Source organism: Alexandromys fortis, unplaced genomic scaffold (genome assembly GCF_014885135.2).
Source record: "Alexandromys fortis isolate MF-2015 unplaced genomic scaffold, M_Fortis_MF-2015_v1.1 scaffold_11, whole genome shotgun sequence".
NCBI lineage: Eukaryota > Metazoa > Chordata > Mammalia > Rodentia > Cricetidae > Alexandromys > Alexandromys fortis.
The window spans coordinates 1,515,893-1,541,967 of NW_026067912.1; the positions used below are offsets into that span (position 1 = coordinate 1,515,893).

Genomic DNA, 26,075 nt, shown 5'->3' on the forward strand with positions numbered 1-26,075 from the left:
GCCCACTTAGCTGAGGTACATGGATTTCTGCCTAATTAGAAATGTTGTAGACGGGACATTAGCGGGAGCGGAGCAGGCCGGGGCGTCTCTGCCGCTTCATGTTTAATTCCTGACAGCACAGCCTGATAGCAAAGAATAGAGGAGTCATTAAATAATTTTAAATTATTTATAAAAATTACTTTGCCCAAATTATAATTATTTTTCCCCAAATGGCCTCGCGTCTAATGGAGTGAGGGAAGAGGCGGTTCCACGTTGATTTTAATGAACATTTTAATGTTATATATAACAGAACATCATGAATACAATGGAAACAAAGTTGTATCAATTGAATAAAAAAATTTTCAACATAAGTGGGGAGGTAATAATTCGATACTTATAGTATTTATTTTAAAAAATATTCCCAGCTTGAGGCTGAAACATTTAATTTTGCATTCCAAACTCTAGCATCATGATTTCACGTGAGCTTAATGCAGAATCACAGCAGGAAAACAAAAAATTTAATTAATTTCCTTTATTTGTCATTAAATCAATAAAATCTCTGACTGCTACAGGTCTCCTTTAATAATATATATCGAACTTCTATTGGAACCATATTGCTAATGCCGTATTATAGACACTCGAAACCCAAACAAAACAAATACTGTATAAAATCTAAACGTGAACATGGCTGAGTCCTAACATTTATATTTAACTTAAGGTTTTAATGCATTTTTACCTTTCAATTTTTTGAAAAGACACCAAAAAAGATAAAAATAAATATTTTTCTCTTCTGACTGTTTCTGACTTGAATGATGGCTACGGGGAGGTGCACAGAAGGCAGCCTTGCCAAGTCAATCACTGAGAAGTGCAGCCACCAACTGCTGCAGACAAACGACACAAGAGGTCTTCCTTCTCCAGCTTTTAAAGGAAACCGCAGTGCAGTCCTGAAAAAAAAAGTTTTCCCAGTTCTGCACGGGGCAGTTATAGAAGGAGACATGGGTGAAGCTCACAGCTATGCCAGCTGCGGACACAGGTTCAATCCTGGAGAACTCAGATGGCCTGTCAGCAGTGTTGCTGGGACCTCGGCAAAGGTATATACATCAAGCTACCTTTGATTTAGCCATAATCACATATGTATGCCTTTTTTTGGACAAAAATATATATTTTTATAAAAAACTGATCATCCAACTTTAATGATTCATATATGGACTCGAGAGTGGTAGTAAAGGAACAGACCCAACTGTGACAAGGCGATTGAGGGACAGAAAATCAAGTTCCTCAGGAAAAGCAAAGTATAAAGTTAGAGAGAAGCACATTCCTCAGCCCTGTGCCAGTCCTCCCACGGACTATCCTGTGACATGCGCTCTCCGACTCGGAAGGGCCTTTGCGATCTCCTCACCATGAGTTGGGCATCTTCACTGGGGAAATCGATCCTGACTGCCTCGTCTGAAGTGGGTTTGTGTTGCTTCTGAAATAGACACTTCACTTTATGCCTCAGACTTTTTGGTTCTTTATGTGGGTTATTTAATTAACTGATAAAAGAAAAGGGAACTGCTTAGCACTTTCCATCCCAGCATCACCTACTTGCAGCTACACATTCTTCTTCCACTTGCTTCTTTATGATCTTTTATTTGCTAAAGTTGGCAAAGTTTGCAAAGGCATCTTGCTTGGGCTGCATAGTTCCAGAAGGCATGGCCATGTTGGGCACGCCCATCCCCACTGGGCCTGTCAAGCCCATCCCCGTGGCTGACAGCCCCATGTTCATGTTCATGCCCACCATGCCCTGGCTCATCACTGGGGAGTTTCCCAGAGGGGCCATCCCCATGGTGCCCGTCATCACACCGGGCATGTTCATAGGCATGGGTCCCCCCATCAGAGGGTTAGTTTGTGGCCGGACAGGAAGCATGTTTGACGGAGAACTGAGGTTCACAGCTCCAAAGCTTTGTGTCATCATATTCAGAGGTTGTTGCATATCTACCAGGAGAAAGGAGAAAGGTGACTTCAACAGAAGTGAATTCTTAAGATTCACAGAGCAGAAAAATAAGACACATTTTCCTGACTGTCAATCATTCTAAACCCAAGAAGAGAAGTCGATTAATTTGTCCTGGTTACATTCAACAAATATTCAGCAGATGTTGCTTTGGTCTCCTAGAGACAAAACATGACTCCAAAACATTGCTGAATCCTTCCTAACAAACTGTCAAAAGCAGTGTCTACCAAAAGCCTAAAAAAGGTTTATATTTGTTGACTCAAAATATTGTATGAAGGAAAAAGCAGATGTACAGAATGCATGCAAATTTTTTATGGTTAAAAAAGAGTTGGAAACAATTTAAATGACCAACAGGGAGCTGTGCAATGGTACCAGGGGAAAATCTAAAGATCATTTTTCTCTGAAAATGCTCAACAGAGGATAAACCATCATATTAATGTTGTTAAATGCAAATACCAAGAAAGAAAACAGTACATATATCCACATCATCACTCAGCACACTGAGAGAGAGGACAACAGCTGTGAGACAGGGCCCTAAGCTGGGAGTGCAGACGGCTTTGTCTCTTCATCACTGTTCACAAAAACAGCTGTACAGAAATTCTGAAAAACAAAACCCAACTTCCTACTTTGGATCACTATGGAGCAAAAGCTGTACCACTGAGCTCTGACTTGGTGCTTGGGTTTCTAACACAGTCTCCTATGTAGTTCAGGCAGTCCTAGTAACTCAAAAGCCTCTTATGTGCTGGGATTAATGGCATGAACTGTTCTCAGAAGTATTTTTATTTTAGAAGACCAGAGCCTTAGAACTCATAAATCTTATCCTACCAGAAGTACAACACAGGGTTGGTGTGCTAGGAGGAGGGGTACCAACTGAACACTAAGCAGGAAATTTTAGGTGAATATGGTTATCTTCACATATACCCCATGTGTCCTCAGTGTACGTCAACTATATTTGAATACAGAAGATCTGAAACACAGATGGGCATTTGAGGTAACTTACTCTGTTGTTGAATCATTGTGTTAAGAGATGGCTGCTGGGGCTTGGAAGGTTGCATACCAGGTAGTAAGTTGTCTAGGCTGATGTTGACGCTGGGGTCAGACCAAGTAGAGGGCAGGGTTTTGCTGGCCGACTTCTGGACCATATCTGCATTCTGATTATAGAGAGGGTTAGGCTTCTGCAGCACTGCACTAACGTTCTGCAGAGGCTGGAAAAGAAAAGTACGATCTAGGAATCAAGACAACACCTTCATCACATACTAGCAAATTAATACTTCAGTGCCCCGAGAAACTTCCTAAATGGAGCCCTCCGAAGACTCTGGGTATTCTCCCATATAGCAATGCCCAGTTCTTTAGAAGGTACTATCTGTAAAAAACACCCAGGGCAATTACCAACTTGAGGTTACTATAGGCCCCGACCCCCAGGAAAACAGATTGAGTAGACTCCAAAGGGCAGCATCTGAGTAGCAGCAAAGAACTACCTGCCAGGTTAGCACAACTGAAGGTGGACAGGTGGAAATGCAGCCTTACAAACAATGCAGATCGGTCTGATCATGTTATAAAGCCCAAGCCATCAAGCAGCAAGTCCACTGCACAGGCCCTAACTGGTGTTTCCCAGTTCTGTGCACCTCTAACTGCCTCGAATGAGTGCCTCCAGTGGCACTTATCCATGCGTGGACTCACAAAGGAAAAACTCAGGAGAAAGAAGCAGAGGTGCACGGTGGCTACTAAAGATAAATTTATAAAGGGACAGAAATAAGGAAAGGACGAGAGAAAAGAACGACCAAGGCAAAGGGTCAAAGGAGGACAACAGAGGCTGAAAGAAAGCCACTGGCCCTCTCACAATCACCTTTCTGCTTCTTTCTTCCCCTCCTTCATCCCAAACCCCAAAGATGAGGATCTATACGTTAAAACAAGCGATTAGTATCAGAAACACATCAGTAACTCAGTCAAAACTGACAAGTCCCAAGTACATCTCAGACACTCTTTCACCTCTGTCTATTCAAAATTCTACTGTTGTTAAGCAATTTGTATTTAACTCCTAAAATGTGAATTTAAAAATTCCCACCAGTTTTCCTTTATGAAAATGAAGGTTGACAATAGGCCCAGAATGGGGGGAACATTCATCACTGAGACAATGGTTTTCTACATGAGCAATGATGTACAGAGAAACTTGGATAAGACAGAACCAGAACTTATTCACTATTTTCCATGGGTCAAAAAATGTATCTGCTCCCCAAAACAATTTTGTAACCCAACAGATTTCAGCATGTCTCCTTGTGCCAGCTACCATGCTTGGTATTTTAGGGACTCATGTAGGTAAGATGGCCTTGCCCTCTAGAACACACCTGACTCTACCAAGACAGAGTGGGTGATTAGCACAACCTACAAAACAGGCACAACCCCACCTCTGTTGTGTAGTCATGTGCCACCTAATGGTGTTTAGGTCCACAGTAGACTATGGGAAGGAGGGTTCCCTGTTGTCTTACACTAACCCATCATCTTAGCAGGTGTAATAACAATTCCCAAGGAAAGCAGACAACTTACCTGTGATCTTGACATAGGCAAACCAAGCCCCACAGTGTTAGTGCTCATCAGAGAGAAATTCATACTCTGGGAAGACGTCATGGTTGCCTGCGATGAGCCCATAAGATCAAACAGGTCTGAGGAGTTTGAGGCAGCAGGAGGTGGGCCTAAAGCTGGCTGTGAGCCACTGATGAGTTCTACTGCAGGCTGTGGGGCGCTGCCAAAAAGCTCACTACCGGAAGCAACGGGGCCTGATGGGGCTTGGTTGAAGGCACTCCAGTCACCAAAGTCTCCATTCCCACTTGTTGCTGTTATCAAGACAGAAAGAAGGCAGAGTAAGACGCACTCTGAACTGCACAGAGAAATGCAAACTCTACGAACCGCAGCTAACTGAAGTTGATAGGAGTACATGCAGGTTAGCATCTGTGGGTCGCCATCTCCATCTGGACATTATCCTTCCTCATGAATATTACAAGACTGTTAACATGGTGGCAAAGAAAAGAGCTAGAACTCTCAAAGTAAAACCTACCTCTTGGCAGGTCTGTTCATGATACACAAAAAGCACCATGAAATGACTCCAACCAAGTCTGCATCAGTTAAACACGTGGGACTCAAAAACGGAGGAAATTCTATACTGGTTAACTCTTGCTAGGAGTGAAGACAACTCCACAGAGTTCAATTTTGCTCATCATTTAGAAGGTTCAAAGAGAAATCCAGTTGTAAATTATAGCTGTGTAATTGCTGAAACCCCAAGTTCATGATATAAAATTTATTAAGAACAAACAGAAATCGGGAAAGATAAAAAGCTAGTAAAACAAAGTGTGGGTATTTAATACATTTCTGTTAGAAGCTCTCCCTCTCCTTTTGCTTTCATGGACTCCACAGGAGCTACCACCTAGACTGCCGCTCCAGCATGCTGACTGCTTAATGGATGTCAATGAACAGCAAGGGGAACTCAGGTTTGAATTGATGCAGTCTGAAGGGGCATATACTGAAGGCTTAGTCTGCAGTTTGTGCCACTAAGAGGCAACTGGATGATGATTGTGTTAAGTTTATCAATGGGCCATTTTAGTGATGATTTCACACAGAGTAGGTCATCAGGAGGTGGGGCCCGGCTGGAGGAAGGGTGTGCCTTTGAAGGGTGTATTTTGTCACAGTCCTGTTCTGGCAGCCTCTCCGCTTCCACTCTGAGAACAGCAGCCTTTCTACCACAGGCCCAGAAGCAAGAACGAGCTGACCCCAGAGCCTCTGAAGCTGGGAGCCAGAAGAGACTTCTCACACGTCCTCTCATAGTGAGGGAAGCTAACGCTTCAAGCTAGCTTTAGAAAGTCACCAGCAAGAGCTCATTAGTTCCAGAGGCAAACTATTAAAAAGCAACTAATCAGCTAGCTCCTTTAGACCAGACTTTCAAATCTACACTGTAAAGATGGAGTGAGGGCACGTGCGGCATCACAATTATTACTTTGGACAATTCAAATAAGTGTACTGCACAGAAATGCTGCGTCTGGCTTCTGGAAAAGCTGCATAGCTATCTGTAATATACTGATTACCCAAGGAAGTCATAGTTAAACATTAGTTTGACTAGGCTACACATGATTCCAAGTAAATACACCTGTCCTTTAGGGAGGGACATCAGCATGAATAGGAATCAGTGGCAGCTGAAAAAGCAGAAAGTAAAGAAACGCCATTTCTGGACCATCATCTAGAATTTTAAGTGCACAGCTCCACGGTCTCTAAGGTCTGGGAATACGTGTCCAGCCTGAAAGGTCACCTCCACAGCAGCGCTGTCTCATGAGGAGAGCACTCCTCTAGTACTGTAGGAATATGCAGCGCCCTCAGGAGAGAAACCCACACTGTGCTGACAGTTTCAGGTACGAGCAGGGCTGCTATTCTTTATCCAGGGTTTTACTATAACCAGCTGTTAATCTTTACAAGACACTGTATTAGTCATTTTTACAAATCCTTCTTGATTATTAGATATTTTAAAACCATTTAAATAAGGCTGCTGAATGAACATAAACTTTATCCTAATTTTCCATTGCAGGATCCATTAAGCAGAATATGAGTGGAAATGGGCAAAGCATGCTGCTCCATCTGAAAACTCAGCCATCGGGATGATTAATCATGCAAGGACAAGATTTCAAGTGGTGCAGGCGCTGTTCAGAGATGAATAATCACTGTTGTGGGTTCAGCCCCTGTGTGGTGGTGATCAGACTCTATTAATCAAACATATATGGATGGAGATGTATGAGAAGGCTGAACTAACATATTCAAGTTATTTGCATACTAGACAACTTCATATATACAAAACAGAGTCAAGGATTACCCAGGGAGCCTGTACAAGTAGGCCATGTTTACCTTCGACTTTGATGCGCCTATAGCACATCAGCCTTGGGAAGGTGTGCCACACTTCCAGAAGGAAGCAGTTAATCAATCACAGAACAAATCTAGTTTGGGGGGAAACACTTGGAATTTATAGGAGGAGGTTGTCAAAATAATGCAAACTATCTTCAAAGTTATGTGCTTTTCTTCCTAACCACTCCCTGAACTTACATTAGGTATCATTCAATATAAAGTATAAAATATAAAATAACCAGGTTATTATAACAGCAACAGAGTCTACGTGATCTGGAGAGTAACACTGACTCAGTTACATACATTTCTCCCCTGGCCCTCATGCCTCTGATTCTCATAGCTATTGTTAAGTGCTCTCTCACAGTGTGGGCCACCCAGATTCTATAAAAAAAAAAAAAATACCACAATGCCTTAACACCCTGAGGAAAAAGACAAAAGGACCTTAGTCTGCACTCTCCAGATCTCTAGAGATTTAACTATCTATATAAGGAACCATGGTAGGTGGGGTTTATCCTTAGCTTGAGAAAGCTGCCCATTTTCATTCCTGGAAACCAGGCCAACTAAGGGAAACACTAATTATTGTGCTTTTGCTCTAAAACGAGACCCATGTACTTACATTCATCCCTGAAGGATTAAAGAGTATGCTATTGATATAGGTGGGGTTTGCTGGCTTACTTTGAATCGTATACAACTAAGTCAACTGATCTAGCACACCTAAGACACTGAACCAATTTATCTTGTGGATAAAATGATTGGGAATTAAGAATTATAAATACCATAGGGATTAAAAATGCTGATTAATAGCTCTGTGTGTATGCATGTCAACTTTTCTGATAACTTTCTACAACTTCTGGATGTGGAGAGTCAAATCATCTCATACCTTGGGAAGAGAAATTGCCTGATGCAGCAGCTGAGCTGAAGTCAGCAAATCCCCCAAATAAGTCAGTGGATCCTCCTAGAAGGCAAAAATGGGGACAATGTTTTGAACAATAACAAACAATTTCAGGAATCCTTTTCAGGCAACACATAAAAATATGCCACAGGAGAGGTCCATGCTCACCAGACAAGCTGGCCTGCTTGCCTGTGGTTCTCCCAGCCAAGGTTCTTGGACTCCTTGACTTTTTGACATTTCTTCCCCCAATCTGTTAAAACTATCCCCCCCCCCAACCACACACACACTGAAATTAACCAGACCCAAAGTCCATACATCTCAATGGACTTCTATACAGTTAGAATAGTCATTCTGAAGCTGTGGACCTTCAGATGAAATTTTACATTTTTACTATCAAATGTATTTCCACCACCACCAAGTGAAAATTCCATGTTAGATTAAAACCAGAAAAAACAACTGACTGTATATCCTCTTTCAAAAACGACACAGAGCAAACCATGAAACAAAAAACCAGACACACACACTGGGGAGGGTGTCAGCATCAGATCTCCTTGGAATTGGAGTTGCAGAAGGTCGTGATGTGGATGCTGGGAAGGGTCCCCTGCAAGGGCAGTGCATGATCTAAACTGCTGAGTCATCTCTCCTGTTTCCAATTTCAATGTTGTTGTTGGCTTTGTTTGGTTGTTGCTTTTTTTCTCCCATGTCAGGATTTTTCTGTGTAGCCCTGGGTTAACCTGGAACTCACTTTGTAGACCAGGTTGGCCTTGAACTCAGAGATCTGCTTGCCTTTGCCTCCCTAGTGCTGGGATTAAAGGCATGTGCCACAACCACCTGGCTTACAATTTTATGTTTTAAAACAAAAACTTGAAGTAAGTTTGCAAAAAAAAAAAAAAAAAAAAAAAAAAAAATCAATTTGAACGGACAATGGGAGAGAACTCAGCGTGATAATATTGCCTTTTCTCTCTTGCTCACGTCACAAGATTAAATACCTTTTCATTTTTTTTAAAACATTTATTTACTTTATTATGTATACAATATTCTGTGTGTATACCTGAAGGCCAGAAGAGGGCACCAGACCTCATTGCAGATGGTTGTGAGCCACCATGTGGTTGCTGGGAATTGAACATAGGACCTTTGGAAGAGCAGTCAGTGCTCTTAACCGCTGAACCATCTCTCCAGCCCCCTGTTCATTTTTTTTAACACATGGGAGAAAATCAGCTTTTTGCTACTATTTACTTACTCATTATTTTTATTGTGTGTATATGTGTCTCATGACACATGCTCTGGCACACAAGCAGAGGTTATAGGTCAGGATCTGCTTGTGTAATTTGAGCCATCCTGTCAACCCTTGCTACAACTGCTAAGCTGATGTTTTTAAAATGGCAAAATCACAGCCACTGGGTCAATCGCCTTCACAACTGGTATAATACTACAAAGGTCAGGGATTTATTTTTAAGATCTAAAACTTCAAGCTACTGACTTTATTTTTGTCCTTAAGCTTTTACTTCTTAAGAGTCAGAACCTTAGAAGTCTAGGGCAGCAGCTCAGTTATAGTGCTTTTAGTGTTATGTGAACATTACACAGGTTACATCACAGCTGCAGTTAGCCTGCAGTGCTTAGAAACTAGCCAGGTGGGACTGCAACATCTGGGCGGCACTCAAACACCACCAGGGAAAGCTTCCAACATCTGGTGCCATTTCTGAATTGCTTTATCGCTGCAAGACATTCTGCTCCATCTGCTATCCTCAGCTGGGTTAATTAAAGTATAACCCCGCCCCTTCTAAGATGGCCAGCACAATAACGGGAAGAATCAGTTTCTGGTACATGTGTGTTGCTCTTTCTTTTGAAGGTCCATTTACTGCAGCCAACTATCAGCAGGTGTAACTGCTTCCTCCTTCCCTCTCCACACCGCACCATTACACGCACAACAGATACATACGTACAGCAGCCAGCTAGTGCCAACCACAAGCTCTGCACTCCTACCAACACAACCGCGCCCATGGCTACATTAACACTCATCCAAAGGACAGTATCTAAGTACTTTTGTTTTGTTTCTTTCCTTACAGGTATATGGGACAAGATAAAATGCTATGAGCACAAAGAACAGGGAGCTAATGTGCATACAACAGATAAGCACACATTAAAAGTTATCAGGGAAATGAATGTTGCAAACATTGGAGCTTAAGATTCAAGTTTGTTTTCCATGTTCCTTCATGTTCAACATTTTGATCAAAGTATACTGCTAACAGGATGACAACTTCTATTAGCAGTAAGGGATTTCAAAACAGATCATTTTAATTTGCTTCATGCAGGCAGTGAATAAAACACCAGTAATTTTTATGCTAAGCACAGACCATCAAATCTGAACTATTCTAAAGTTACAGAGAAAAACCTACGCTGCAGATAAAAGCGGTGAAGAGCACAGATTTTAAGAAGCTTTTCAAGAATGTGGTTTTTCAGTGTGTCAGTTCTTCCCCTTCTCCCATCTACACGAAAACTATACACATCAAATGTCCACGGCAACTCCTACCCAGTCTACGCACTCACGTGTGGCTTGGTTTCTACATGACCTGAGGAAGGAGCAGAGAGAATGGGCACGCATGCTCTCTAGCATGGATCTGCCCTTTTCTGATGCAACACAAAACCGCCTTTAACTGTAAGAAGTGTTTGAGAAATTACAAACCTGTTTCTTCAGGGGCAAGCTTCTCAGAAGAGGGAGAAGCACGGTGATGCTCTAACAGCACAAGTGCCCATGCTCCAGCACCGCCCATATCATCTCTAAGGAAATACAGGGAAGACTCTCTAAGAGTGCTACCGGAGGAAGGCCGCTGCAGATTCCCACATGAGAGCTGTCATCATAAATGAATCATATCCTTCTGCCTTTCCAGGGCAGCACGGAGGTTATTTACAACCACCATCTGGGAACATGAATTTTCCAAAGCAATACTGGGAACAAGAAAAAACATGGACAGACAGTGCCTAAACTACAAATGAAAAATTAAATAGTTGAATTCAATGCACTAAAAACTGAAAGAGTTTTAATATATATAAAGTTAAGTGACTGATGGAAAAGAACTTTTAAATAATCATTAAGAATAAATACCTACACTAGAGAGAGAAAAAAAAAAGCCTAGACCACCAGTAGGCAAAGTCACAACTGGCCTATAAAATATAATGTGTTCGAACCCAGTACTCAAAACGACATGTGATTCCTCATAAAACAAAGATTCCGAAAGGTGTAAATGTCCTGTGTTTGGAACAGAAGAATTTAGGAAAACGTAAAGCTAAGAAACCTGAAGTACAGAAAACAGAGATCATTAAGTTAAAAAACTTGGTGTAAATCACAGCAGGTCAGAAGACAAGCTGTCCTCAACTATCAGGTCTCACAGCTTGGTCACATAATAAATGCTAACGTCCATCTGACTGAATATGCACAAAGAACACTGGGGAGGCAATGTGCACACCCGGGAGGCCAATGTAGAAGGGTCAGGTGTGCAGCCAGTTTGGGCTGGATGGCAAAGCCTCATCTTAAAAGCATTTTACAAAGAATAGACACCAAAAATGTTGACAGCTACCTTTATATATTTATTTGGTGCAAATCAGTTGTTTCCCACATTTAAAAAGTGGACACAATCATCATCACCATCAGTGAAAAATTCCCTAACAATAACTTTGAGTAAACCCAACTTAAAAATAACTTCCATCCAATGCACAATGATGTGCTTAGACTCCCCACAGCGCTTCCAAGTCACATAAAATGCAGTTAGGGTCAAATGGCAATGGGACTTAACACATGTTGTTTTGTTTTTTACTTGACAAAAGGAATTTAGGCTATACCAAGACCTATTAACACGGCTGTTCTAGGTACTGGTGACATTTCTCTCCACTCCCAAGAGAAACACATCTTATAGAGCAACAAGACAAGACCTAAACTCTTAATCAGAGACACAAGGCCTACAGGGTGAACCCATTCTAAAAGAGAAATGAAATGATTTTAGCATTGTTTCTAGCTGGCTTAGTTTCTAATTTTAATACCTATTTTCTTAGGAAATTGCTCCTTTAGAAATGAGCTGTTATGTAGGAGGCACTGAACCATCACCCTAGGAGCCTGCAATGGAAGATCATAACAGGACAGTTATCAAAACAATCTCAAGAGCAAGCTGGCAGCTTAGGTTTTGCATGTGCATTTTTAAATTTGGTCAGATGGTCCATAGTGATTTTAGCAGACACTCTGTAAATGTAAAATATGAAGATGCAATCACACACCCACACGAGGAGGAACGGAAGACAGGAGGAAGCAGGAAGAAGCACAGAGAACCTGAGTGTGGCTGGTGGAGACACTCATCTGATGAGTGGTACAGATGTTCATCTGCTTGCCTCACCGTCTGCAGCTGGATTACTGCATGGCAGCCCTGTGATGAATACAGACATCTGGCATATCCTTACACACTCTCATGTGCAAGTGCTAAGATTTAAATCTAACTTCCCTCTGTGGCAGAACTTCAATTAAGACCTATAGTTAAATATACTATCTCAAACGAAATAATTAAAAAGTAATTCTGATGTCAAACCACGTTCAGCTGCTTTTGAGATAATATTAAGATAAATTTTAAGGACAAGAAACCTTCCAGATTTCATTTAAACCCTTCCCAGTTAATGTATTAGTATTAACTATTGTTCATATACAATTAGTCAACCATTTATACCAGAGAAGAAAAACCACACAAAGGTTTTTTTCTGCTCAAAGCAATCTTGGGATCACAGAGGAAAAGTCACATCCACACAGCTGACCTTCCTAGTTAGTTAATTCTTCTTTGTTCCACAGAAGCACAAAAGGGACCTTTCAATATTTCATGCCAGGAAGTCCAAAATAGTTGATACTCCCTGACACCGTATCCACATTAGACGGCTGTATGCTAACCACCAGTCCATACTATAGTTCAAATCTTAAAGATACAAAGACAGCACATCTGTTGTTAAATAACCAAGGCAGCGGTTTACCACTGAGAGCACTGCAGTCTCACCAAGTCACCGTAACTTTAGGACAGTTACAGAAGAGACTGGAAGGGAAATGAAGAATCTCAGAACTGGGCCAAACTAGATGTCTTGCAAGTTTATTCCTAGGTCAGTAATTTTATGACAGTAGGCAAGAAAGAAGAGAGAATAACTGGGGGTTCTATATTAATCACACGTACTAATCTATCAGTGAAAAGTGATAGTGAAATTTACATCATGGACCTATCTATGCTTAAAGCAAACAAGTGAGTTTAAAAACAACTTTGCTTCTGAGAATTATTACACTTACACACTATTTGTAAACAGCTGCACTCTACACACTAGTCACACCTAATCCTGCTGATCTTCACTTTAATGTAATGAACTTTAAACAGCCTTAGAAAAGCTAATCTTTAAAAAGCTCTAGTTTTGAGCTGTTTTTACTTGGAGTACAGTAGTTTATTAAGACTACAATCATCAAGTGCAATTCTACAGCATTAATTTACTTGGATTCAATTTTTTAGGAGTTACTCAAAATATAGCACATGCTGGAGATCACAATGAAGACATCCTCAGTCTCACTGATGAGAAAGGCTTGGTCCTTTTTGTTCAGTGTGATGTCTCCCTTCTCTTTCTTCTCCTGACAGCTCTGTGTATGTTGCCCAGGTTGCTCTGGAACTCCTCAGGCCAGGCGACCCCCACCCCCAACTCTGCCTGCTAAGAACTGTAATTATAGGCACGTGCATTCCGCCTGGGCCACAGACCTCTTACAACACGCTCGATGGGGATGCATATTCATATGAGGCCCCTTTCCTCCAAAGCACCAGCATGTTTATAACTAGGTAACAACAGTCAATCACTTCCCTTTGACTAATGATTACTTCCTCCACTTGACTTTTCCAGAGCCTAAGAATTCCATTTTAAGCACCCAAACAGTGTCTGGGTCAGCAAATACACGCGGACAGATGAACAAGAAGGTAAAGAACACAAGGCATATCTGCTTTGACAACCACAATGAAGGTTTAGTGAAAATCATGAAAACGTGCAGGGTAACACATCTTTTTATAAAAAGAAAATTTAAAATGTTAATTTTCATGTAATTTTTTGCATCTTCAAAATTACTTGTAGAGCTTAAAAATGTAAACTACAAAGCCTCCAAAATCTTGGTGGAAAATTTCTTAAGTATATTAAACTCTGAAGGAGGAAGCAGTACAGAGAGGAAGCCAAACATTGAGGAAGCCCTGTAAGTTAAAACATGTTACAGTGACTGATGACATACATTCACTAATACTGGTGACTACCACAAACAAGTCTTTTCTCCCTCCAAACCTAAAGATCAGAAAAAAGTACAAAACAGAGCGAGTTACTTTTCAGAGAATGCTTTGAGAAATGGGCGCATGCAAATGAGATAAAAACAGCAATGGTAGCCCCAGAGACACATTCACAAAGGCCACAGGCACTGAAGACAACAGGGGAAGAGGCTACCAAATTATCACCTTCCCCCATCAGGCAGTCATGTAATTCTCTCCAAACAGCCCTGAGTGCTCATATTAATGTCATATTAGCAAATCCAGAAGTATTTTTTTGCAGAACTGGAGAGACAGTCCAAAGTCACCCAAATGCTTGGCAAGTGCTCTATCAACGAGATGTATTCCCATACCCCTTTCTTAATTTTATTTTGAAATGAGGTCTCTTTAGGTTGCCCAGGCTGGCCTTAAATCTGTAACCTTTCCTGCCTTAACCTCCTAAGAACCAGTGCTTATAGGCTGCATAACAAGACCTGGCTAAAGAGACAGGATCTTTCTATATAGTCCTGGCTGTCCTGGAACTTGCTCTGTAGACCAAGCTGGCTTCAAATCAGAGAGATTCACCTACTTCTGCCTTCCAAGTGCTAAGATTAAAGGTGTGTGCTACCACACCTGGCTAGAATTCTTTTATTCCATCTTTCACATAGCATTAGAAAGTAAATAGCAGAAACCGCAGTTGCTGGAAAGAAGGAGCCTTACCCGCTGATTGGCTGTTGCCATCAAACAGGTCAACAAGGTCCCCTGATGACTTGCTGCTCGGCACTGAGGGCTGAAACAGTAGAACAGTGAGTGAGCTTACAAAGAACTCCAGGGCCAACCCCCAACTTTGACAGAAATTAAGTAATCATCTAAACAAGGCTAGATTTAGATTTCTAAAAGAAGTAAGAGAGGAAGAGCAAGCATCTATATAATCACCGTGAAGTTCTACCACATCTTAAACAGTTCCCCCATCTTAAGATTTTATTAAGGAAATATATATGTGTGAATGCTAATGCACGAGTGTAGGTGACATGGAGTTGGGGGATCAGATCTCCTGGAGCTGGAATACTGTACGGTGATTCTGAGCTGCCTGATGTGGGCCATCTCTCTGGCCTCCACAATACATGGATGATCTTGCTATGTAGCCCAGGGTAGTCTTGAACTCAATCCTACTGCCTTAGCTTCCCAAGTGTTGGAATTACAGGCATGCATGACTGAACCAAGATCTAATAAATTAGAAGTGAATTTTAACTCACTTTTCTTCATACTGCATTTCAATGTGGGAAAGCACTGCACTTCACAGCAACCATGGTACAGCACCAGCCTGTCAAATATGGCCATGCTTTCCCGAGTGAATGTGGGTGAGACTGGTGATGCTGGTGCTATGAGATGGGCACAGATGGGCTACAATGGGACTCACAACCTCCCTGTGTGAATGACAGTGTCATTTCTACCTCACAGGAAAAGTCATTCAGCCCTGGGACAGGTTTTTTCTCCCAAAGAGATCTCTTGCTATTAATGACTGAATAGGGCATGCCAGATGAGCAAATAATATGACTGATTAAAAGGCCCCAGCTTACTAAGGCAGGAATTCTGAAAGCAGTTTACGAGAATAAGGCAAACATGCTGTGTAGATCCATGTTGTCCACACCTTCGCTGAAGACTGAGGTGTGTGGGTTGAAGCGTTCTGATCCGGGCTGGCTTTGTCCCCTGTGTAATGTGCTGCTGCTCCGAGATCAATGGTTTTGGAAGGGTTAGCTGTGCGCTTGTGCCGGGTTGTGGTGGTCTCTGTGGCCTGTGTGATATGGATATGCTTCGTCGTCACTGTTTCCTCTTCGTCTTTGAATTCGCCTTTGGGAGATCTGCCTCTTCTTGCTTTCTTTTCTTCATCGCTGTCACTAAAAGATATTAAAAATGAAACAAAATACTAAGACTTGGGAATATTGTAAGATGGAGTCCTTAGTGGTTTGAGTGAAAGAATCAAATGCACTAATTTTAAAATTCGACACTTTGACTGTTTGACAGGATCAACACAATGTTATTTAGGCTGTTGAATAATGATGCGTATGTATGAGGGAGGAAGAGGGAATGCGCACAATTTCCTAGTTAAGTCTAAAACACCCCTACAAAGGGGGGAAGTTATTTTCAAAAATGTGCCTGAGCAAAAGAATGTCTAAACCACCTTAGTGTTTGTTACAGATGTAAAACTTAACTAGTAGATAAATGCTGTGCAAATGTTTACAATTTCATTTGTCTTCTTTTAAACATTACCAACTTTCTGAAAAGACATTGCCATGTAGTCTTAGATGGTCTCTATCTTACCATATAGGCAAAGATGACCTGGACTTCTTGAACTTCCTGCTTCTACCTCCCAAGCTGGGGTCTGAGGCTATGACCACACAGGCTTTTCACAGCTCTAGTTAAGAACTCAGTGTGTTAGCAATTCTCATGCACTAATCTAGGGACATAACAAAGACTGGCTAAGGTCAGGTATGCGGAACACCTTTGTAACCCCAACACCTGGGAGGAAAGTCAGGAGCTGAAGGCCATCGCTGGCTGTAGAATCAGCTTGAGCTACCAGAGACTGCCTCGGAGGGAAGGAAACACCAGACAGTAAAACTTGGATGGTCGGCCCTATCAACTGTCACCTGAGAATGAATACAAGCACAAAGCCAGGTCTTTTGTAACTGCTGCATTTCACTCCTCTGTACATCACACATTACCTACCTGTCAGCTATGCTTTGTAGAAACTCGGCCATATTTAAAATATTACTGAAACAACTATCTTACTCATGTTAACACTGCAAGTCAACTGATCAAAACCCCTAGGGAGCAGGAAACCAGGATTTTCATATGTTGGGAATGAAGAGTCTACTCTCCTATCAAGCCACTGAATTTCTGGTCTGCAAGCAGGAGGGAGGAAGAGTGCCACGAGAACCTGAAATACATCCCATTACTTTATTGCTTAATTACAAAATATAGACATACAGCTTCTATATTTTTCAGGTCAGACCAAACACTTTTGAGGAAGGGGAGAGAGGAGAGTGCTCAGACACTGGTTCTCAAAGTTCAGTGCTAGAATTCAAACACACAGATCTCTGGGAGAAAGCAGATATGCTCCTACTGCTGACATAAACTCTGTCCCTTCAAAGACCATGTTCCTACAAGTCCTGAAAAGGGCATTCTAGAGATGTAATGACTCTGGATGACACTGAAAATACTCTAAAGTACTCATTTCTAGAGTCCTCAACAACCTATTTCAAAATCAGATTATGGTTTTATTTGAACTTCATTTCCATGACACCCTAAAACCAAACTACTATGAATTTATGGGTAGGAAAAAGATGGTATTTAGTTAAAAAACAAACAAACAAACAAAAAGCAAACAAATAAACAGCGACAAAAAAAAGCAAACAAAAACTAAACAAAAAAAACCCTCATTTTACAGAGGCCCACACAGTCTGATGGGCCTCAGGTTTTACTTCTATTGTTTGATATAAGTTCAATCACCTACATCAGAAAAATAATGTTTATAAATACAGGCCTGTATTACAACTCTAGGAGCCAACTGCACAGGATTCTTCTGGTCATGCGGGCATGGGATGGTAATGCAGTATCTCAGGTAGTTCAACTTCAGCCCTTAACTGTCTCTAAAACAGTTTGTACGTGTTATTTCTCCAACATTATTTTAGATCATGGAACCATATGTTGTCCAAATATAAAATTATGAATAAAAATTTTATCATGGATAAAAAACTTCAGGGCAAGACTAAGATGCCTGAAGAAAAATGCAGAAGACAGGACCAGATGACTAGAGAAACAGACAGGTATGGACAGTACGGAAGAAGTGTGAACACTTACAGTACTTCTATCTGACCTAGTGTTCAGAGAGATGTGGTTTTTGTGTGGGACTGCCTAGCAGCATCGTGAACGGTTCCCATTGTTTGACATGGGGCATTTCCAGGAGTTGACATTCTCTGTGAGATCTGACTGGAGAAATTCGCACATTCGCCACACTGCACATCCATACTGGTTTCTCAGTTAACAAATATATCAAATTAACACAATTATCTTGAAACTTCGGGAGAGGGGTATGTAGCCGCCTTTGGTACTTTATAACCAAGTTTCAAGTGTCCTCTAAGCGGGGAGGTGGTGGCACATGCTTGTAATTCCAGCACTTAGGAGGCAGAGACAGGCAGATCGCTGTGAGTTTGAGGACAGCCTAGTCTACAAAGCAAGTTCTAGGACAGCCACCAAAGCTACATAGAAAAACCCTGTTGGAGGTGGGGAGAGAAAAAGAAAGGAAGGAAAAGAGGGAAGGAGGGAAGGAGGGAGGGAGGGAAAAAAAAAAAAACTCATCTAACAAAGTCTGTTAAAATCCAAAAGCTGAACTTCAGAACAAAAGCAAACCAAACAGCTGCATAAGCCCGCAGCCCTCCAGTGAGTGGCGGGGAAGGCGGCACACCTGCAGCGTTCCGGAGAGTCCTCCCGGTCTTTCCTCCGGAACTTGCTGATGGTGTCATCGATTGTGCTTCCGATCTTATCGCTCAGCTCACCTAACTTATCACTGAATGGAAAAGCGCTCTTGTTTTTATCCCATTCTTCATCCCATTTGGACTTGGGTTCAGGATCATATCTTTCATCTGTGTAAACAATGAAGAAAGAAACAACTAAGGATATTGAATTTGGAAGGTCCCACAGTCCTTCCTTCTGAAGACTTTCTCATAAAACATTATTTTTAAGAGAAAACAGAAATCTCGCAGTGCCACACAAGCTTTGCATGGCAGGGTGCAACAAATGCCAATCATTGTGTCAGGAATGCAGATTCACAAGTGTTTCTTCATGAGAACGTCACAGCCCTGATGGCTGGCAGCCGTCGTGAAGCCCCTGAACCCTGCTGTGGAGAAGGAGTGGACACAAAATACACTTCACAAACAGAAGTCGGAGGGAAATCTTTCAAGTTTTCGAAAGTCATTTAATGAATCCTATTTGATTTTTGTCTCAATGGTGCTTCAGTTTTAGAAAAATCTGAGACAACAACAATATCTTACAAGAATAGACAGTAAAGCTAGGTGCTGTGGCACACACCTATAGTCCCAACATTCAGGAGACAGAAGCAAAGTGCTAGTTCCAGGACAGCATAACAGGTCACACTTCCAACAACCGAACAACAAAGAAAGGCGGTGGAGTGGGGCAGAGACTTGAAGGGAGAGAGAGAAGAGGACAAGGCTGGAAGAGTCAGCACACACATGCAAAGCAAACTAAAGACAAGGAGGCTGTACTCTAGACTGCTCCAGACTGAAGCTGAGTGAGCATCTGAGGTCAAGACTTGAAGGCCATCTAGTGAAATACAACACAGTGAGAGACCTTCTTAGAAACAGATGAAAGGAAGAATGGGCAGACAGACATACAGACAGGCTGTCTTACATGACTGAGAAACCAACCAACCTCCTCTAAAAACACTGTTTCCCTAATGGAACTCAAGTCTGACTTCTGCCGCCCAATTAGCTGAAAGAATCCCATTCTTTGGTACCTAACTAGAAACACTGTAACTGAATGGATTTTAAGGTCTGGGAAAGAAATCTGTAATTTTCATAAAAAGAATTCTAATTTTCCAAACCTTACACTTTAGAACTCCAAGTGTGTCAGCAGCTCTGAGCTGTGAGGATCTGCCAGAGTGGTGGAAATCCCTGGAGAGCTCTGGAGGGAAAGATCAGTGATGGAAGGCAAGCACCAGGATCTGCACTGGTGTGGTCTGGAGCTCAGTGAGGAGGTGGGGATTATGGACACAAGCAGAAACCAACCATTTCCATCTCCAAACTTAACTTAGAAAGCAAACTTGGGATCTAGTGAGATCACATGAGCTTAAAGAAAGAGAAATGATATGAACGCAGGCAGGGTGGGGGCGACGAGAACAAACACTCAAAGGACAGCAAGAGGGACTTCTACTCAGAACCCGTTACAGGGAGGAGTGACACAGGCATCCTTACACATAATCTGCTCAACTGCCTGCTAGATCCTCAAGGTTAAATTTTACAGTACAGGGTTAACGATTTTAAAATATGTGTAGTAGGAGCTCAGAACACAGGTCTGAGCGAAGGCCCAGGTCTCATGAAGCCCAGGGTTCAAACCCAAATGCTGCAGAATGAATCAATGAATGAATGGATGAAGAAGTAAAACCACACAAAACAGCTCAAGCTGTTGAGAAATCCAAAACCCATTAATAAAAACCAAAGACTGTCAATGCAAACACAGGCTATTCCACTCCACTGTAACACAGAAGCTGAACCAGCCCACTACGATCTTGTCTACAAACTCACTCAACTTTCTGAACTCATCAGCTGCAATTACACACTGGTAACCAAACAGGATGCATGCATATGAAGGAAAGTTGCCAGCGGCAATTTAGTGGTGCAGAAAAAGTCAAGAACAAGACTACTTGGACAAACCCAAAGACTTTTCACGCTCTCAGAGATGCCACTCTTGCATTCAATCAATTCAAGGAGGTCGGGAGGTTTTTTTTTTTTTTTGAGAAAAAGTTTTCTCTGTAGCTTTGGAGCTTGTCTTGGAACTAGCTCTTCTACACCAAGCTGGCCTTGAACTCACAAAGATTCACCTGGGATTAAAGGCGTGTGCCACCACCTCCTGGCTGAAGACCTGGCTTTTTATGTGATATATGAGATAAAAAAGACTGGTTTTCTGCTGCTAGAAACAACTTTCAATACTAACTAAAGGCAGCATTTTCCCTCTGGAAGCAACTAAGCAAAGGAACAGAAGAGAGAAGATATTTTCCAGGAAATCACAAAATGATAAATTTTAATTTTTAATTTTTTTTTGGAGACAAGATTCACTATATATCCCTGGCTGGCTTGGAACACCATATGTCAACCAGGCTGACTTTGAACTCACAGAGATCTGTCTGCGTCTAGTGTCCACCACGCCAGCAATAAGAAATTTCCTTTTACCAATATCCACAACCTCAACAGGATCCAACTGTAAGCAAAGTCAGAAGGAGGCGCAGGAGCTGGAGAGCCTCACTGAGCGAGTGCTAAGACGACACACAGCACTGGCCAGGCACTGTCACAGTGCACAGAAGACAGGGGAGGCCCAAGAGACACGCTATCCAAAAGAACGTGTGTGTGTTTCAGCACTCAGAGTACTATTTTCACATTAAGAATAAACATTAGAAACAAATGTTCAAGCTATCTTCTGTGTGGCCAGGACTAGCCTCAAACTTACCGTCTGGCTTTACCCTCCCAAGTGCTAAGACTGCGTGTCAACTACCACACCTGGATTCCAACTGCTCTTCCTGTGCTATCAACAACAAAGAAAGCAACAGCAGACATCCAAGAGCTGGCAATATAGTCGGCCATCTTTTCCTGGGGTATACATTGTGTAATTAAGGGAAGGGAACTGAGGTGTCATGGACTTACAGAAACAGACATGTTTAGAACCACAGCTAAATAGTTTTTGAACTAGAAAGACCAATCTCATGATTAAACTGGCTTGCTGGAAACTGTTAGAGGAGCTTCCCTTCTGTAAGAAGGCTAATCCTAATAGGAGGGTGTGTGCCTCTTTGTTCTCTGATTAACTCAAAATGTTTGTACTTATCTAACTAGCCACAATCAGCAAAACCCTATTTTTTGGATTCACAATAAAAATACAAAGATTCCAAAGATCTAGGCAAACAGGAGTCAAAATATTACATATATTTTAGAATTCTGTGTATTCCTGGGGAAAAAAGTATTTTTTTTTAAATTTTGTTTTGTTTTGTATTTCAATGATTTAAAATACACCCAAGGCTAAGTAAGTGGAGGCCTGGGTGGCCATGGCCTGGCCCTGATACTCACTGTATCTGAATCCGCCAACGCTGTCTGAGGAGACTCCAACATACTTGTCTTTGTTCTTCTTTGCTTTCTTTCGCTCTTCTCGAAGCCTGTCATCATCCTGTGCAAATTCAACTAGCTCCTTTACTTTCTGTCGAATGTTGATGCCTTGATCCTTGCCGTGTTCATCTTGAGGACAGTAGGGGAGAAAGCAAACTTTAAGAACTCTCTTAGTGTGTACCGACTGTTTCAGAACAGAATCGAAATGAAAACAGCTACAAAACTAACTTCAAATTTTTTAAGGAGGCAGATTACGACATTAAATTCTAATTTGACTTGATGACCTAGATCACAAATAGACAAGATCAACCTATGACCTACTGAAAGAATTTCAAATGTGACATGTGGAGTGCAGAGAGCTGAAAGTGTTTTCTATCATATTTTAACGACTAAAAAAGGAACTACTCACTTTTAACATTCTGATGATCCAAAAGTACCAAGTATCTTGATTTCCCCAAGTTTGGGAACACTAACTAGGACTCAGTATCGCTAAACCCTGACATTTTACAGTCATTACAAGTAAAGCTAGCCGCCTTCTGCCGCTTTCACATTCAGAACATACTCTGGTCCTGCTGTCGAGCCCAGTAAATACTATCTGGAGGGAGGGACCAGCTTCAAACAGATGTGTGTGTTTTGGAGCTCTAACCTTCTCTTCCCACATGATTAAAGCTATTCCTTTATGGACACCACAGGGGACCAGTCTCCAGTGCATATTTTAATATAAACCCCAACACTCATGTTGTGTTGGTTCTGTTGTTATTAGCCAGTCCTTTCTGCAAGCTCCTGTCTTCACTAATTAATACTCTAGGGCCCCAAGCCTTGGATTCTGCACTCGTCACATAACCAGCAAGAGTCACATGCTAATTAGAGCAGAGAAGCTTCCAAGCTGGTTCAGATGACTGACAACTCCAACTACTGTTTTAATTTGCTTATGAGGGTTTTCTATTGCTCACCTACAAAGTGGTAATTTTCCAGGGATCGCAAATCATAAATGTGCTCTCTGGCGCTTGTAACAACTCGCTCCGATCCATTTCTTATGAGGTAAGCAAGGAGCAGCAACGACTGTGGAAATATAAAGCACCAAATGACTTAATGGAATAAGCTCTAGAAGAGCTCTGGTACACAGCTACACAAACACAAAACCCCAATATTACTAGACGGGAAAACTTCATGCTAGCGGTAAGGAGTGTGCCCTTTCATTACTGTTTGACCAAAATAGTTTGAACTTCAACCTGAAGTTCCTCTGATAACTAGTTAATAATTACAAACTACCTAGTCATTGGCCACTTTAATTCAAGTTTTTTAAACAAAAACAAAACATCCAGTAATTCTGACATTCAACATTAAGTGTGTGATTTACATGAACCTGGGGACTTGGGGGATTGGCCCAGCTTTCACTGTGGGCATTACAGAGTCAAATACTAGGGACTTGGGGAGATGCTTCTGTCTCTACAGGACCCTGCACCGTTGTCCTCAGATAAAATCTCATTCTGAAGCTAGTAAGGTTTCAAACCCAAAAAGCCCACAAAAGAAAAATTGAGAGTTTGAGAACACTTTGCTGAAATGTCAACTTCAAGGATGCTAAGGGGCGTGGCTTTTCTGCTGAACTAGGCAGACAGGCTCTTGCAGTCTTGTGAACGCAGGAGGAACACTCTTTCTCACGTGAACCTTCATTTCACAAGCATTCGATGCCTGAGGGTCTCTGAAGGATGATAAAACCAGGAGTACAAACCTACATTTTACTACTCAGTTTTGGGGGTTGGTTTCGAGACAGGGTCTTGCCATGCAGTCCTGGACGGCATCTAGCTCACAGTAATCCTCCTGCCTCAGTCTCCTAAGTGCTGAGGTTACAGCCCTGTGTCACCATACTCAGATTCCACAGTTTTTTGAAAAGAAGTCCAACAATATTTAAAAGCCCTCATTTTAGAGAAATTTATAAAACGTACAGAAATTCCAGAGAATATCTTAGAAAAAAATACCATTAAAAAACCAGAATTTGTTGGACGTGACGGCACACACCTTTAATTCTAGTACTTGGGAAGTAGAAGAAGCCAGATTTCTATGAGTTCAAAATCAACCAGGATTACACAGAGAGACTTTGTTGTCTCCGGACCCCTCTAAAAAATTCATAGAATGGGGAGTGATAGCTGGGGAGGTTTCATGATACAGAACCACGCCAACATGGAAACAGAAGTTTGGCTCCCTATCACCCACGTAAATAGCCAGGCAGGCCTGGCTGCCACCTAATCCTAGTGTTCAGGAAACAGGGTCCCATGGCAAGCTGGCTGCACTAGCTGAGTCAGAAAGCTCTGAGTTCAGTGAGCCCCGGCTCAGAGGCTAATGTGGAACGCCTGAGGAAGACACGAGGCAGAGCTCTGGCCTCCACACACATTCAAACACACTCATGTGCAATACTCACACATCCACAACAACAAAAACCTCCACCTGAAACAGGTTTTGAATCCCAAGAGCCAAAATATCTGAAGTTTCAAATGTGAGCACTGCTTTGGCATGCAGCATGTTAATATAAATCCTATTTGGCACACAGCGTGCCCTGGAAATAACATTTGAGGAGCAGGAAAACATGATGAAAGAGAAAGCCCATCACATTGTTTCAGAAATACAGAAATCAAAGTGAAATGAAATGAACCTGACAGACAGTGCTTGCACAATGGAAGAGTCAGCAGCCTACAAGTCACAGTACCAACCAGTGTCCTTCGCTGTCCTAAGCACTATCACAACACAGCCATAAATTAAACAAAGTTTACACAGAAGTGACAAACATGAGACTCACTTTTAATCTCAAACGCTCACGTAGTAAACATGCATATGACTACAGATTCAGTTCTCAGAAATATCCAAATAATTTAGTAGGGAAAAAATGAAGAGGTAATAAAAACCTTCCATATTTAAAAGAACACAAGTGTGCAAACCCTCTGTAGTATGAGGAGCTGCTCGTGACGGAAACAAAGCAGGCACAGCCACTCTTGTGTGTCTGCGGCAAGTCTGGACTTAGTGGACAGCAGCCGCTTGTACGCTGTCAACACTCACTCTGTGGCCCCCACCGTACCTTATAAACTCTTCTCCAGTTCTTTTTGTTGTCTTTCAGCATTCGGGACCAAAGCATGTTCATAAGTTCTGGGAACTGTTCGTACATAAAAGTAGCCCTGCAAGAAAGGAGTTTTCCTTAAGCATTTGTAGTAGGTTAACTTTGACAGTAGGTGGCAGGCTTGCTCTAGGTACTTTAGATTACCCAAATAGCTTAAAAAAATAAGCCTAAATCAAATTTCAATGACATTCCTGCTAAAATACGGCTCCTCTTATTCTGTGCAGCATCCAGAACATCTATAAGGCCAGAAAGCACTGTGCCATGCTGCAAGCTTTTCATTCACGGCCTCGGTGCCCCACATTATTATCAAGAAAGAAAAACTTTATTGACTTTTACTTTAAATCATTTATATGTATTCTTCAAAATTTCCATGAAAATTCTAGTGAATCTCTAAACTTGACTGACACATTTTTAAAAGCTAATTTTTAATAGGAATGGAATCTAAATAAAACTCTCCACACCATGATCAAAATGGATATGCAGAATGTATGACTGTTGTTCAACAGTTTAAACCTGAAAGCAAACTTCACTTTCTGTGTAAAGACACTTTGATTCTTCCTGCACTGTTGAGTCAAATCACCACTTACTTGGCAATCTCTCCCATGAGCTGCCCAGAAGGTCCCCAAGGATCATCATTTGTTGCTTCTCGAACTTTAGACTCAATCTCTGAATAATTCATAACCACATTGGTGCTGTAGAGAAAAAAATGCACATGTGTGAATGCACACACACATACACATACATACACAAAGATTAGCATCAAAGCTGAGCAACACATGAAAACTTAATCATGATACTAGTGCTATGTATGTCCTAATGAGTGGCCTCTATGGGGCGGGGCAGAGGGTGTCTCTGCACAGGCCACACCAAGGACACCACATTTCAGGCTTAAGTTATCCTAGGAAGGGCTGGAGAGAAGGCTCAGAGGTTAAGAGCACTGGCTGCTCTTCCAGAGGTCCTGAGTTCAATTCTCAGCAACCACATGGTGGCTCACAACCATCTGTACTGAGATCTGGCACCCTCCTCTAGCGTGTGGGCATACATCGAGGCAGAATGTTGT

The 26,075-nt window shown here is 41.8% G+C and overlaps 1 protein-coding gene across 2 annotated transcripts in view; it reads right to left on the reverse strand.

Annotated features, from left to right (window-relative positions):
* Positions 1–252: 252 nt before the first annotated feature.
* Clint1 (clathrin interactor 1) overlaps positions 253–26,075 on the reverse strand; it is a 56,077-nt gene continuing 30,254 nt past the window's right edge. The window contains exons 2-12 of one of the 2 annotated variants that reach the window (XM_050138536.1): positions 25,603–25,707; positions 24,977–25,073; positions 22,860–22,968; positions 21,871–22,035; positions 18,486–18,663; positions 15,672–15,918; positions 14,741–14,810; positions 7,728–7,802; positions 4,514–4,800; positions 2,970–3,174; positions 253–1,953 (exon numbers count right to left, since the gene is read on the reverse strand). In XM_050138536.1, coding sequence (XP_049994493.1) covers positions 1,607–1,953; positions 2,970–3,174; positions 4,514–4,800; positions 7,728–7,802; positions 14,741–14,810; positions 15,672–15,918; positions 18,486–18,663; positions 21,871–22,035; positions 22,860–22,968; positions 24,977–25,073; positions 25,603–25,707 — 1,885 coding nt within the window. In that variant the 3' untranslated portion in view covers positions 253–1,606. The remainder of the gene's footprint in view (positions 1,954–2,969; positions 3,175–4,513; positions 4,801–7,727; positions 7,803–14,740; positions 14,811–15,671; positions 15,919–18,485; positions 18,664–21,870; positions 22,036–22,859; positions 22,969–24,976; positions 25,074–25,602; positions 25,708–26,075) is intronic. The other variant, XM_050138537.1, reaches the window with a different exon arrangement.